This window comes from Megascapheus bottae, chromosome 3, assembly GCF_031878675.1.
Source record: "Megascapheus bottae isolate mThoBot1 chromosome 3, mThoBot2.hap1, whole genome shotgun sequence".
In the NCBI taxonomy this organism is placed as follows: Eukaryota; Metazoa; Chordata; class Mammalia; order Rodentia; family Geomyidae; genus Megascapheus; species Megascapheus bottae.
In genome coordinates, this window is record NC_143511.1 from 22,002,476 (window position 1) to 22,017,745 (window position 15,270).

The 15,270-nt window shown below is 36.1% G+C and overlaps 1 protein-coding gene across 1 annotated transcript in view; it reads left to right on the forward strand.

The window, feature by feature from the left end:
* Positions 1-11,278: 11,278 nt before the first annotated feature.
* LOC150065052 (aldehyde dehydrogenase, cytosolic 1) overlaps positions 11,279-15,270 on the forward strand; it is a 44,355-nt gene continuing 40,363 nt past the window's right edge. The window contains exon 1 of the mRNA XM_090329634.1: positions 11,279-11,404. Within this exon, the coding sequence (XP_090185760.1) occupies positions 11,342-11,404 (63 nt within the window). The 5' untranslated portion in view covers positions 11,279-11,341. The remainder of the gene's footprint in view (positions 11,405-15,270) is intronic.

Genomic DNA, 15,270 nt, shown 5'->3' on the forward strand with positions numbered 1-15,270 from the left:
GATGCAAAACAACTGGATCCACGATTACTGTGCATTAAAGTAAAAACTGGCCCAACTCCTTCAAACACAGTAATCATCTTCAATGACTGAGTAGGAGACTCTAAAGAGATTAAATGGGTTGATTAGGAATGAACAAAAACAATGTGTGGTGATCCAGTAATATTCCTGGTAGAAAGGATGAAGCAGCATCCCTAGAAATGATATTTTTCAGATGTACTTACTAACTGGTAGCCAAGATGAAGAAAACAGGACAAGAAATACTAATATATAGATTGTCATAGCAAGTAATGTTCAAATACTGGATCACTCCACAATTGAAGACACAGGGAGAAGTGAAGTGAAAATAATTATCCTGTAAGTATATGAAAGCTATGGTTCAACAAACGACAACATTTAAGCTAAATCTCTCTCTAAAGCTGTTCTTGTAAATAAAGTTTATTGTAACATAGCCATAACTCATTCATGTCCATAAAGCTTGTACTTGTGTTTTCTTTTTTAATAACCAGAAAAGTCAATAAGCTAGCAATGTATCATCCTCATTTACTAATGCTGTTAGAGATGAAGGTGATAGGTTTTGGTGAGAGTCTTGTTTCTAACAAAGGGATGGATGCCAGTGTATCTACACACACTACAGAAACCTAAAAAGCGTGATTCCATTGAGGGAGATCATAATATAAATTAATTACTGTTGCTTAGAAGAAAATCTATCAGAAAAAATTTATTCAGGGCTTTCTTTTTTGTAAATGGAGTGATGAGAGCAATTTTATTGCAAAATCAAATTGATTCACTTCTATAGGACAAGTCTTTTGTTGACAAGTCTACAAAAGTAGGGATATTGGGAAGGCTTGAGATGGCAGCAAGAATTCCAAGATACTATTAATACCAAATATTAGTATTCTTCTCTGTCCAACATGAAAGTTAATTATTAGTATTCACCAAGCTTTGTGCAACGCTTAGAGCAGAATTGTGCTCATAATAATTACAAATAAATCTAGGTATCATAGTGACATTTTGTGACAGTCAATAGAATGCTTTGAAAGTCTGACTGTGAATAATGAACAATATTCCAACTACTGAAAATGATGGGATGTGGAACCCAATGGTGAAGGCCTGGAAGCCTCAGATATTTTGAGAGGGTGGGTTCAGAATGCAGCAGGATTTAGCATGGATTTAAAAAGCCAAATGCCTTTCTTAATCCAGAAGCTTATGTGGAATTCTGAGGTACTAGGGACTTTTGAACTTGATTCTATATTTAGAAATAATCGTTTGTTTATCCAAATTAAAAAAAAATTCCTCTTTTACCCATTAGAGGGAGAAGTCCACCATCTTCTTTGTATATGACTGTGTCAACTAATTTTGCTACAAACTTTAATATTGATAATCCAGATATGGAATCTCATGGAAAGAAGAGCAATTGTTGAATATCCTTTTAATACCCCACTTGAAGTGGTACACTTGAGTCAATTGATGAAGAACGAATAATACACAATTTTATGGATGCAAAGTGTTATCTATACTCTCAGTGCTTAAATTCCAAGGAAATTATGTTTGGCCTCACCTGAGTGATTCTTAGAATTTTTCAGTTTGGAGAGATTGAATTGCAGACCTAATTTCATATTTAAACAGCAACAACAACAACAACAACAACAAAAAACAAATCACCTAGTAAACGCTAAATAAGCTTTCCATACTCTTTCCAGAACTTTGAACTCTTGAATGTCATTTCCACGAGCAAACAGTTTGGATGGCTCAAAGATTCATTTCTGCAAGCAAACGATTTGGATGGCTCACAGATACTTCTAGGAAATTGTATATGTTCATGACCCATGCATTTGGAGAAACTAGTTTTTCTACAGGAATGTACAGAAAAGAAATGTTTCATCGTTTTCCTGGAAGGAAAGTTATATCATTGTAGAACTATCCCTCCATGGCTCAAAGGAGCTTTTGAAATCTGGGTCCAGGATGAACCATGATACCATCTCCTAGAAAAAAAAAATTCTATTTCCTATGTTTACACACCATTTGTTTTTAAAATGTTTGAAGTCTGACAATTAAATTGCTGTTCTATGGTGTAAAGTTATAGTGGTTTAACTTCAAACATTCATGATTCTCAGGGTATTACCCAAAACCTTTCAAAAACTAATCAGGGCCAGTGGATAATGTTTTCAATTAATAGCTACTTTTGTTTCTCTAGAAAGGAATAATATAAGGGAAATCCTCTCATATCCTTTAGACTATGCTCAGAAACAATGAGGAAAATATACAAATGTTTTCTTTGCAGAATATTCTTGGGGGGCTATCCAATAGGGTAATTGTTATTTAGGATGTCTCAGCATCTTACAGCTATAAATGAAACAATTGTGCATGGCAGCAACATATATTAAGTGCTGTGAAATTCATATTTCCCAAAGGCATCTACTAATTCCCAGGTCAGGTTGAATGTAGTAAAAACAAATTATGTCTTAGATGAGCCTGGTGATATATGCGTGTAATCCTAGCTAATCAGGAGGCAGAGATCTTAAGAACCATAGTTTTGGAACCAATTTAAGCAAAAGGTTAGGGAAGACTTAAATGAATCAGGCATGGTAGCTGTTCTGTAATTCTCGACATGATGGCAGCGGAGATAGGAATAATATTGCTCTCCTATTTAATTAGTATTATAGGATTATATTTTTGTGTTTAAAATACATAAAATAAGATTATGTGTTTATAAAAGTATAGTTCTGATTTCCATTATATATTTACAGTTATATATTTAATATGTTTATACAACATATGTTTATATATGTTGATTATTTACAAAAATAAGGCTGGACTGTGGGAACAAAGTGCTTCAGAAGGGCTATCTATTCAAGGGAAAGTTTTTAAACAAGTTTATACTTTCCCACTCTGGAACTTAGGTGAGGTTTTGCTTTGCTCCCAGCCTTCCTTAATGCTCCTCCATTCTCCCCTTTAGAAATGTTTATTTACTCTGAAGCATTTATGTTGGAAATCTGTCTAATCTGTTTTTAACATTGTAGTACATTATTAGCATTTTAGAGGCAATTAAGACTAATCTGTAAAGATTCAAAACAAAGAAAAACAAAAAAATAATGATGTGAGCATGGCCTAGTGATTGCTTAGCATGCATGAAGCCCTGGGTTCATTCCTCAGTACTACCTATACAGGAGCAAGCCAGAAGTGGTGCTGTGGCTCAAATGATAGAGCCCTAGCCTTGAGAAAAACCCAAGGGTGATGCCCAGGCCCCGAGTTCAAGCCCTGGGAGCAAAGAAAATGGATTTAAAATAATTCAGCTGCATTTGTAGCAGTTGCAGTGTGGGGTACCTATTACACTTTCATGCTCTTTACTTTGCCCTTTATTTGGATGGTTTCTTTGTATTTGTTGGTCCCTACCTACACTCTCCACCTCCTGAAAATCCTGTGTCATCTGCTTCATCCATTACATTTAGTAAAAAATTGACCAGGCTTTTGCTTTTCCATAAAAATCATCTGGCAACACCCAGATATTGCCATTTAGAATATCCTTGAGATACTACCAGATCTAAGAGCACAGTCTCTCTTGGTGGTCACTAAGCCCCCACTCATTATCCCTCTGCATTCTTGCTGCTGTACTATGTCCTCTGGATGTCCTCTCTGCTGATCATTACTGCAGTCTCATATCTCTGCCACTATAAGCGAAATGCACAAGTTTTCAAAAAAATACCAATAAGAATGTGTTTCCTATTTCATTTGCCATCTTTAAGCCACTGAAGGGAGATAACATCTGTCTTTCTTTTCGACTTTCTCATATCCTGTGGGCATCAGATACATTGAATAAAATGCTTCTTATCAATTAACTTTCTATTACTTCATTTCCTTCTACTCTATTCTAGTCCCATCACTGTGATCAGAGACCATGTTTGGAAGAGGAACACTGGCTCAGAAGCAAATATCAATTGTAGGTGTCCAAATGGAATTAGATTCAACTTCATCTCTGATATACAAAACATTATTGAAGGTTAAGTGCACTTGTATGACACTGCGTATACTTCCAGAGTGACAATTCTGAGAAGCTGGTCTTCCCTTCCTTAAAAATACTCCTGATAGCCTAGCACTGAAGGCTCTTTACTGTAATCCTAGCTACTTAGGGAAATGTGATATGCACATCAGAGCTCTAAGCCAGACAGGACAACAAAGTATCTGAGATACTTACTACAAAATAAGGAGCAAAAAGACAGACATGGAACTATGGCTCAAATGGTAAAGTGCCAATCTTAAGCATTAAAGCTAAAGAACAGTGCACAGGTCCTGATCTCAAGCCCCCATACTGGCACCAAAAAACTAAAAGTGTAATTACTACTAATTATGCCTGGACACATCCAAAAATTATAACATCATAGTGGATTTTCATTTGAATTAAGTTCAACCTAGATCTTTAAATATAACACTAGATAAAGTAACAAACATGATTTTGTAATATTAAGTGGACTGAGTATCCGTGAAAGGGAAGAACTGAAATGGCTCAAATTCATATTGAGAGAGGTACTTCAACACACACAGACCGAGATATAGACACACACACACACACACACACACACACACACACACACACACACACACACCACACCATCTATTCATGTAAGCAAAAGATAGGCCCAAACAAATTAAAATGTGGAATAGTAAATATCTCTTTAGAAATGGATTGATATTTGTAAGGAAAACATGCAAAATTAAAAATGTGAAAAACTAAAAAATGAATAAACCATAGAAATCTGGTTTTATGAACCACTCAAGTTATTTTTAATGACTATGGGTTCTCTTCTGATTGAAAAAAATTTACTTTGGTTTTATATAACATAAGAATTTGGCTTCTAAAACACAACTAATATAATGGTATGAATTTCATTAGTAGCTATCAAATGTACATTTGGTCCATTAAAAATAAGGAGAAATCTTCAGCTGGCCAGAGAACAATGATAAAACTAAAAATTAGGAGGTAAACAAGCTGTTTCTGTCATTGAGAATTTGCAGTCCAGATAAAGTAAGGTTTTAATAGCCAAAAAGAAATAGAAATCAAGTTTCTTTTACTAGGAGAGGAGTCCTACATTGATCAATGACTAGGACCCACTGAGCAATATGAGAGAAAAATGTTTTTGAATGCCTGGATAGGGAAGCAACATTATGTAGATGGAAAATAATCTTCCTTCTTGTTATTATATAAACAAAGCTTAAAATCCATTACCTGTCTTTTAGCACTTAGAGTTTAAATTGTAGTCTTTCCCACCTGAAAGATATGATAAACATATATTCTTTTTTCCCATACAGTGAGAGAGTTATAGATACATAATTTCATATGTTGCACTTAGGTTGGACAAAGAGATAAGTTGACAGCATTTAGGAACATCTCAATACATTTCTCCCTTCACTCATGGAGACCACCAGTATTGAAACAGATTTTAGTCTTGCCCAATTTGCTAATACATTCCCTCAGAAGTTTAATTATAATGAATGAGCAATCTAAAAGCATTCACACTTTAGAGAGGCTTAAACTAAGGGCCTGGGCACTGTGCTTAGCATTCTACCATTTGAGCCAGAGCTCTCCTTCCAATTTGGGGGGTAGTTAATTGGAAATAAGAGTCTCACAGGAATTCCTTTTTTTCTTTTTTTTTTTTGTTTGCCAGTCGTAGGCTTGGGCTCAGGGCCTGAGCACTGACCTTGGACTTTCTCAAGGCTAGAGCTCTACTGCTTGAGCCACAGCACCACTTCTGGCTTTTTTCAATGTATGTGGTACTGAGGAATCGAACCTGGATCTTAGTGCATGCTAGGCAAGCACTCTACCACTAGGCCAAACTCCTAGAATTTTTAAATAAATACAATCACATAGAGTTTAGGGTGAGAAGAGCCAATGTATATGTAATAGAAATGAAAACTTCAGTCTACAAAAGCAGCAAAGGTAATTAGACATAAATTTACGTATCGAAATGAATCCTAAAACAGACATTAATGAAGTATACTTTTAGGCATGGCCTAATAAAGATGGTAATATCATCTGTAAAATAATATCATCATTTGTAAAATGGCTGAAAAGCAGTACAATAGTAACATACAATTATCATTTACTCTCAATTTTGTTTCCAGAAAATTTCAGGACAACACAAGAATATTTTCTCAACTTCCATTTCTACTAATGGCAGAATCTATAACTTCCACTGGATGTCCTGGAAAAAAACTGCTAGAATAACCAGTCAAACTGTGTCTACAACAAGCAAATGGTAGTAATGCATAAAGGTGTGTCATTGGCCAACTAGACAGTGAAGTTTTTCTTAACCATATTCTAGGTTGCATAGCCGTTCAAACACGGAATCCCATTGTTTAGGCTGATTTTCCCTTGGGTGTTTTCTGGTTGTAAAAAACAAAGTTGAGAAGGTTCAAGGCTGTGTTAAACAACACCTTGTGGTATCAAAACATTTCAAGTGGATCATAGTCCTGATTTGAGGCTCCATCTTTGATCCTGGCACACTAAGGTCCACTGTTGTTTGAAAGAGCTAGATGTTATAATACCAAGTCCCATTAAAAAGAAAATAGAGGCTGAAGGCATGGCTCAACTGGTAGAGTATGGGGTGTAAGCAAGAAGATAGAAGAATGTATTTCTGCTTCCAACCAAGATGAAAGAAAAAGATTTAATCTGCCTTCTGGCCTCTGCTAAGTTAATCTTCAGATAATATAGCAAAAATACTTGACATATTCTACTTGAAAGGAGAAAATGGTTATTGGGGCTTGCATTTTGGGACTGTGCATGCCCGTGGTTGACTGGCTTCACTGCTTTTAATCTTATGACAAGGTAGTAGGTCTTGGCAGGAGTGTGTAGAAGAGGAAGCTGCTCAGGAAGTGAAAGAAATGCAGGAAAAGGAAGTGGACAGGACTCCCCCAATCACATTTTAAAGGCATACATTCTAGACCTCATACTTCATCTTGTTAAAATTTCTACTTCCTGTCAATAGTGCCAAGCTGGATACTAAGCCTTCGCATGAGCCTGTAAAGTATTCTACACACAAACTATAGTAAACCTTTTATTTTAATTTATTCTATTTTAGTCAGTCTTGAGGCTTGAACTCTGGGTCTGGGCAGTATCCTCAGGTTCTTCAGCTCTAAGATAACACTCCACCACTCTAAGCCACAGCACCACTTCTGGTTTTCGGGTGGAAAAGTGGAGGTAAGAGGCTCATGAATTTTGAATTTTCTGAATTTCCCTGTCCTGGGTTGGTATTCTATGTGATATGCAGAGGGGTTACAGTTACATAAGTCAGGTAACTAGTGTATTTCTTTTTGAGTAGTGTCACCCTCCCTTTTTTTCCTTCCAGTTTTTTCCTCCCAAGTCCCTCCCCCAAGCTGTATAGTTCATTTCCAACATAGTATCTAGTGAGTATCACTTCTTAATTGGTTCCTTCTTTGTCAAGTAGGCCTTTTACAAACAAATTTATAATTCCTATAGAAAGTTAAAGAGAATAGAATATATGAAATTGATTTTCTTAAGCAAAGATCATTCTTGATGTTTAAAAAGAGGAGAATGAAGACAAAGAAAAGCCCAACAAAGACACATCAGAAAAAGAAAGAAAGGAAGGAAGAAGGAAGGACAAAAAGAAAGAAAAAGAGAGGAAGGAAGGAAGGAAGGAAGGAAGGAAGGAAGGAAGGAAGGAAGGAAGGAAGGAAGGAAGGAGGGAGGGAGGGGGGAGGGAAGGAGGAGGAAAGAAGAGAGAGGAAAAGACAAAAAACTGCAGACCAATATCCTTCTGAAACAGGATGCATAACATTAGGAATACAATTATAATCCCAGCACTTGAGAGACTGGGAAAGGTGGTGAATTTGAAGCCAACCTGGGCTACATATTGAGTTCCAGACCAGTCTGTCTACATAATATAACAGTTTTAAGCCAAAACAAAACAAAATGAAACAACAACAAAAAGCAACCAAAAGACAAAAGATCTTTTTTTTTAAATTTTTTTCTTTTGTACAGAATAAGTGTACTTGAGATATTACTACTCTTCGTAGTTATTTTTTGTTGTTGTTAAGTATTTATCAACACACCACAGGACCTACATATAAAAAAGTATACTCTTCCAGTAGCAACTACAGTTAATCATTATATGAGAGCATGTATATATGGATATATTTACCCATGGAACAAGTTGAAAAATTAGCATTATTTGAATCAAAATCTTCTCAGATTAAAAAAGCGAGGATTATTTCAAGATGATTTCTGATATATACATTAAAAACTTAAAGTTAGTAATATCAAGATAGTAAGTACTATTAATGATAAATGTAGGAACATATTTCTGAAATATCCACTATCATCATCATCGTCACCCTCACAGATAAGTTGTCATTTTCTCCCACAATTAATTATGTTTCTCCCTGTTTTTTTAAGTGTTAGCCTATGTAAACTGTACAAAAGAATTTCACTGAGGTGTGAAACCACATCAGTTCACTCTCTGTATATGTATATATACATATATGTGTGTATGTGTGCATGTGTGTATGTATATATGTGCATATATGTGTGTATATATATGTGTGTGTTTGTGTTTATGTATGTAATTGTATGCTGGGTATACCTTGAAAATGCAAGTTATCTCAAGATTCCTGATTTAAAAACTTTATTTTGCCATGTAACATTCTGTTTCCCAGATTTGGAGAGGTGCAGGTGCAATAGTCAGTCTGGTAAATTGTATAAAACCTACACATTGTCATCACACCATTTTTTTTTGTCCAGACATGAATTTAGAATGTCAGAAGTAACACTGAAGTAGAATTTTAGTGATTTGAAGCAGAGGGAAAACTGATTAAACTCTTCTACTTGTTTCTTTAGTTACTTGATTTATGGCTGGCTTTCAAAATCACTAGTATTGGCAGTCACACACTTGAATGATATGTGATTCATAGCCCACTGGTTTTGCGGTAGATCATAACTCTCATGTGTGCCCTTGTTGATAAAGAGGCATGAGGTAATGGATTTTTACAAGTGCACACATCGAGATTGCTTCATCTCCTGACACCTGCCTCTAGGCCTTTAATCACCCTACTTCTTTATGCTGTGACTACCATCAAATCCTTCCTGCAGGAGATGCACTCAAGTCGTGTATTTTCATAGCCAGATATGGCCAATTTAAGGAATAATTTCTCCCACATAGGACAGAAAAACAGACACACTTTGTTAACACATTTAACTTTTCAGTTAATGAGGTTGAAAGTGAAAGAGAAATTGAAGATATGGGCAAAATACCAAGAAGTCACATAATTTCTTCATATCTTGTAAATAGTATACAAGTTTATGAATTGCTTTTAAACAGTCTGAGAAAATAATCACAAAAATTTGCAAAGGTTCTCCAAAATAGTTGCTTACTCTTTTTTTTTTCTAAATCAGGATTTAATTTACCACCTGAATATTTTCCAGTGTTAAAAACAGTATTAAAATTGATGACTGGAGGCTCACATCTGTAATACTAGCTCCTCAGGAGGCTGAGATCTGAGGATCAAGGTTAAAAGCTAGCCTAGGCACAAAATAGGCAGTGTGAATCCACGAACAACTGTGAGGCTGGGAGCAGAAGAAAGCAAGAAAACACAGATGTTAGGGTGGCTGGAGTGCTATTCTGCCTGTTACGTAACAGCTCTTGTGTAAATGTGCAGTTAACTCAAAACATATTTGTGAAAAAGAAACCAATCAGTTTACTTTTTAAAGAAAAGGAATTGAGAGGGAGAATAGGAAATGTTAAATGAGGTATAGCATAGTCAAGGACATTGAAAATGCATTGCCTTAAAAGCTATAGGACTGTTCCTTGCACTCATGTTTGGCCTCACCAATTGTTTCTTTTTTTCTTTTCTTTTGGGGGAGGCATAGAATTTTATTTAGAAACTGACTCATATATTAACTTGCCTACTGTTGATAGTTTCTTTTAACCAGACTGGCAAAAATTGCAACAGAGATTATCCATCCGAGAAAGATGAAAATAATTTACTTGTTCTGTCCTGAAAGTTTTCTAATCTCAGCCTTTGATGAAATAAAAGCTTATGTCTAAGGATCTGGCTATCCACTTATGGAGCAGAGGGAAAACAGGAAAGGATGAGTGCAGTTTTGGGAATTGGTGTGGGCTATAAGGAGATGTTGCCCTTATTAAACTTTTTACATCTGTGATCATATATAAGCTGCTCTGCTTGTCAAAATCTATAAAATGACAGTAGCAAATGAAGAGAAAGAGAAACTGAGGCTTCAACACTTGATTCTTAGTTTCCTCACCTGAGTTTCATATTCCCAGAGCTGCCAATTTTTATCAGAAAAAAAGTTGTTATGATTCAGCAGAACACCCAGAGAATTTTATGTTCCCTTTGTAACTTTTGCTGAAGCTTCAACACAAGAGAACATTGTACTTAAAATGGGAGTAATACTGTTACAAGTCACTGGCTCTGAAAGTTCCCATCTTGAAACATTTAAGTTATTGGGGAGTGTTGGCTTAATTCTTTCTTATACAGTTGTGACTGGCAAATACAGATTACCTTCCCAAATCATAAGTTATTTTCATTTTACTTGAATTTTTTTCAAATGACACTGCCATGTTAATTGCTACCTACAGTGACTGTATATTACTGTGTTCTCTAAGTTTCCTAGCAGCCCTGGTCTCTTTTCTTTTATAGTATGAAAAATAAAAAACAATTGAGAGCCTCTGAAATCACACCAGCCCATTTACTCAGCACTGAAAAGACTGATATATTTTGGTTTCTTGTTTGATTGTTTGTTTGTTTGTTTTTAACTGTTTTAGGGTCAGGTCTAGATAGAGGGTATCTCTTTTCCCACCCTCAGCTAACTTTATGGATCAATAGATAGATCAATGTGCTGACAGTTTTACCTTAAGACTCTAGAATCATCTCCTCCTCTATACAAGAGCCCCTGTACAATCACTTCTGAAATTCTCTGATTCCAAGTCTGTCAGCATGAAAAAAAGCATAAAAAGCTAAACTAAATCATAATATAACTGGCTTTATTGGCCAGAACAGCTGCATCCCACTTTCTTATCACAGTCTTCAGTTTTATAAATTAATTCATCTGTAAATAATGCAATAGTCTCCAGATGCAACTTCAGAGCTTTTGGTTTCTTAAGGATTTACATTTAAAGGCAAAGGCTTTCTGCCCCTAGGGGTTACAAATAAGTGTGTCCTTTCTCTTCTGCCTGACTCTGTTCATCCAATCCCATCCCAATATGCAAATAAACCTTAGTCCATGCAGATAAAAAGGAACAAATAAAGCCAAGTGTTCTATCAGAAACAAATTGCTGATCCAGTTACCTGTACTCCAGGAGCCATATCAGAAATGTTCTCAGCAAAACCAGACATACCTGCTCCACTCGACAACGTGAAGTATCAATACACTAAGGTCAGTATAACTTGTACATGCTGCTTTGCCTTGGGTTTGTAAAAAGTTCATCTCTTTAAAGAGCATTAAAAGGCTCGGTAAAGAGCCCTTTGTAAATATAAGGAGAAAAACAAAAGGCTTACAAACTACTGGAATGGTAACTTTATATCCCATCAAACTACTTGTCATAAATTCACTTCCTACAATTTCTCCAAATGATAGTAAATCTGTTGTGTGTGAAAGGTTCTTCTACCAGAAGTCAGCAGACTTTGAAAGGCAGTTCTGTTAACTTCAGTGCAGCGTACACTTATGATAAGTCAGCAAATCTGAAGAACTTGCTAAATAGAGCCAAAGGAATGAGAAATATTAGCTTTTATAAATGGAGAAATAAAGCTCACTTTTCAATATGTTTAATAAAAGCACTGTAAGAATCAGAGGATTTAAGGCTGAAAATAGAATGAAGACTTTTAAAATGAACTTGTATAATTTTGCATATTTGGAAAAGAAAGAATGCTTCGTTTTCCAGTTAATTTGTTGCTATTGGAGTGGTTGTCTAATTGTTATTAGCTGATAAATATTTAGAGTGACAAGACCAAGAGCCAGAACTAGACTTCAGACTCTGCAGCTAGGGAGAAACAGCAAATAGATTCTGCTGAGGTTGAGAGTAACTCTTACTTCAATTATGTGCCTGCTTTCCTCACACATCCCAGCATTTCAAAACAAAGAAATAGAATAAAAAGCAATCTAACTCAAACTATTTAAAATTAGCATTACAGTGTGCATAAAGAAAGGAAAAGTAATTCAACTCAAGGGAGAGTTATTTTGCTTTCTGAACTAACCAATGCAAAACTAAGACCATTAAACTCCATGATAAAGTATAAATCACCAGTTTTAGATACTTACTTCATTTTATGTAACTAATACTTGTATTTTGAAGCACAATGAATGTGGAAGCTGCTCAGCTCTTTCGCTCTTTTCCTCAGGACAATGTCAGCAAATATAAAGTTGTATATTTATCATGGTAAACATGAAGTTATGAAGAATATTTTGGTATTACTTCTCCATGTTTTACTAGCAGGAAGATTCCTTGCCAACTAATTGCATTGTGAGTGGGAACATGAAAATTACAGTGAGACTTATTCTCAAACAATTTTTCTTTTGACCAATATATGTCCAAAATATCCCAGGATTCTACTCTTCTCTCTGTCTTCTCCCAAGTTTGTCATTTACAGGAAGTTTTATTTCCAAGTAGGTACATTTAAAATTATTATCTCATGAAGATGGTAATTATTAATGATGATTATAGGGAGTACATTTTCCTGTGATTCTACCTAGAAAACAATTTTGACCTTTTAGGTGCCCCTTCGCCCTGTATTAAATTTGGCTTTGTAGAATTTTGCAAAGTCATCCTTGTTAATATATTTTTTTCAGGAAAGCTTTACTATGAAATAGCCTTTTCAGTGAATTACTTTTAACAGCCATAATTAAACCTATAAATAAAAACACTAGACAAAGTAGATGTTACATAAAATCTGAGGTATAAAAAAGGAACTATGGATTCCTTAAGAGAAGTTGTGTTTTAAAGTTGAGATCTCTTTATCAGTCATTGTGCAAGATCTTTCTTTGGTGGAAAGTGACTAACCTAAGTGTTTAAAAAGGAGGAAGATGTTAAGTGTAAGATATGTGTTCTCTAAACAGCTGATTCCTGTGGATCTTTTCCAGTGGAATTTTATTGTGTGACCCTAGGATGCAATGTTGTCACACTTGGAAATTTACCAATTATGTATGTTTTTTAATAAATGGGTGGTTTTTTAAAATGCCTTTGCATTTACTTTTTACTATGTACCACCAAAATTGCACTTGCAAAAGGAGCTGGAAAAATGGTGACTATTAACTGAGCTTTCTGTTTGCAAACCAATGAAAGAAACTTTTTGTAATATCTAAGTAATTGGCTTTTCTGACCATCCTCTAAACATCTATATTCGTTTTTCTTAATTATTTTAATGTCCTTCTTTTTCATTGTTGCAATATTTTGGTCCTTGGGGCAAAAATGGGAGAATAGACCAACAGAATTTGACAACAACAATAAAATACAGCTAAAATAGTAAAGCTATATACTCTTCAGCTTGACAAAAAGCAAAAGAATTCATTGATGCTTAGATTTTGTATGTCTTACTTTCTAGTAAGGGAAGATTTATTGTTTTTTAAGGTAGATGGAATAGAGCTTTAAAAATGTTTTCTAAAGAGAGACATAGCTGGACACCAGTGACTCACACCTGTAATCCTAATTACTCAGGAGGCTGTGATCTGAGAATTGTGATTAAAGCCAGTCTGGGAAGAAAAGTCTGTGAGACTCTTAACTACAATTAACTAATAAAACAATAGAAGCAGAATGGTGAGTCACATGTTAGAATGCTATTGCACAAAAGAAGCTCAGGAACAGCACTGAGTTCAGTCTCTTGAACTGGCACAAGCACGTGCAAAACACAAGACACACACACATTTATGTGTCGACATTCTCATTCCCCTTTAATTTCCATACCAGCTCATTGTTGGTATTGAGCATTTACGTGAAGCACTACATTAAAAGGTATGTGGCGCTTGTTTCCTTTTAAATAAAATGTGGATTATCAAGGTACCAATTTTTTTTTTGCCAATCCAGGGCTTGAACTCAGGGTCTGACCACTGTCCTTGGACTTTCTGAATGTTAGAGCTCTACTACAAGAGCCTCAGCACCACTTATTGGCATTTTTCTATGCATGTAGTACCAAGGAATCAAAGCCAGGTCTTTGTGCATGCTAGGTAAACAGTTTACCATTAGGCCAAACTCCCCGCCCAAGGTACCCATTTTTGAAGGTGAGTGGAAGTATTTAAGGAATTTAATGCCTGTGAAGCAGTGGAATTCATGCCTAGTACATGGGGAATGATTGACTAACATTAACTGTCCTCAGCTTCGTTGTTTTTCTGAATTCTTTCCAGTTATGAAACAGGTTATGAAACAGTACCTTGTTCATGCAGAAAAAGATCTGATCAGTGAATGATGTTTTATACACATATACACACACAGGAAATGAAAGCTAAAACTTACCAGGTTTACTCGGCCAGGGATTGTTTGGCTCTTTACAGTGATCTCAAGTGGGTCTCCCATGTAAACTTCTGAGGAGGTTATGGTTCTCTTTAAGCTTATAAGGACATTCTCAGGGAAACAATGACAAAATAACTTGCCTAAATTACACATATAACTAAACTTAGTATGCAAGCAGGCTGAACCCTCATAGATTTAGATTAATACCACTGCATTGGGACTTGTTGGCCTGGTGATAGGCAAAACAAAATACATTTACCAGCAATTTTGAAAAAAATAAGGGGGGGAAGGGATGATTGAATGGAATTGTGGAATACACCAGGGGTAGAGAACCAGTGGCAATGCCCCTGACCAGCTCCAGCAAGTTAAAGGTTCAAACTTTAGTAGTGCACAGAGAGAGAGAGAGAGAGAGAGAGAGAGAGAGAGAGAGAGAGAGAGAGAGAGAGAGAGAGAGAGAGAGAGAGAGAGAGAGAGAGAGAGAGAGAGAGAGGGAGGGAGGGAGGGAGGGAGGGAGGGAGGGAGGGAGGGAGGGGGGGGGAGGGAGGGAGGGAGGGAGAGGGAGAGGGAGAGAGGGAGAGAGGGAGAGAGGGAGAGAGGGAGAGAGGGAGAGAGGGAGAGAGGGAGAGAGGGAGAGAGGGAGAGAGGAGAATGGAGAGGAAGGAAGGAAGCAAGGAAGGAAGGAAGGAAAGAAGCAAGGAAGGAAGGAAGGGAGGAGAGGAAGAAAGGAAGATGAGGAAGGGAAGAAAGGAGAAATATAATCCTGTGTGAGGTGTGTGGGGGTTGTTTTCCTAGACCATGTGTG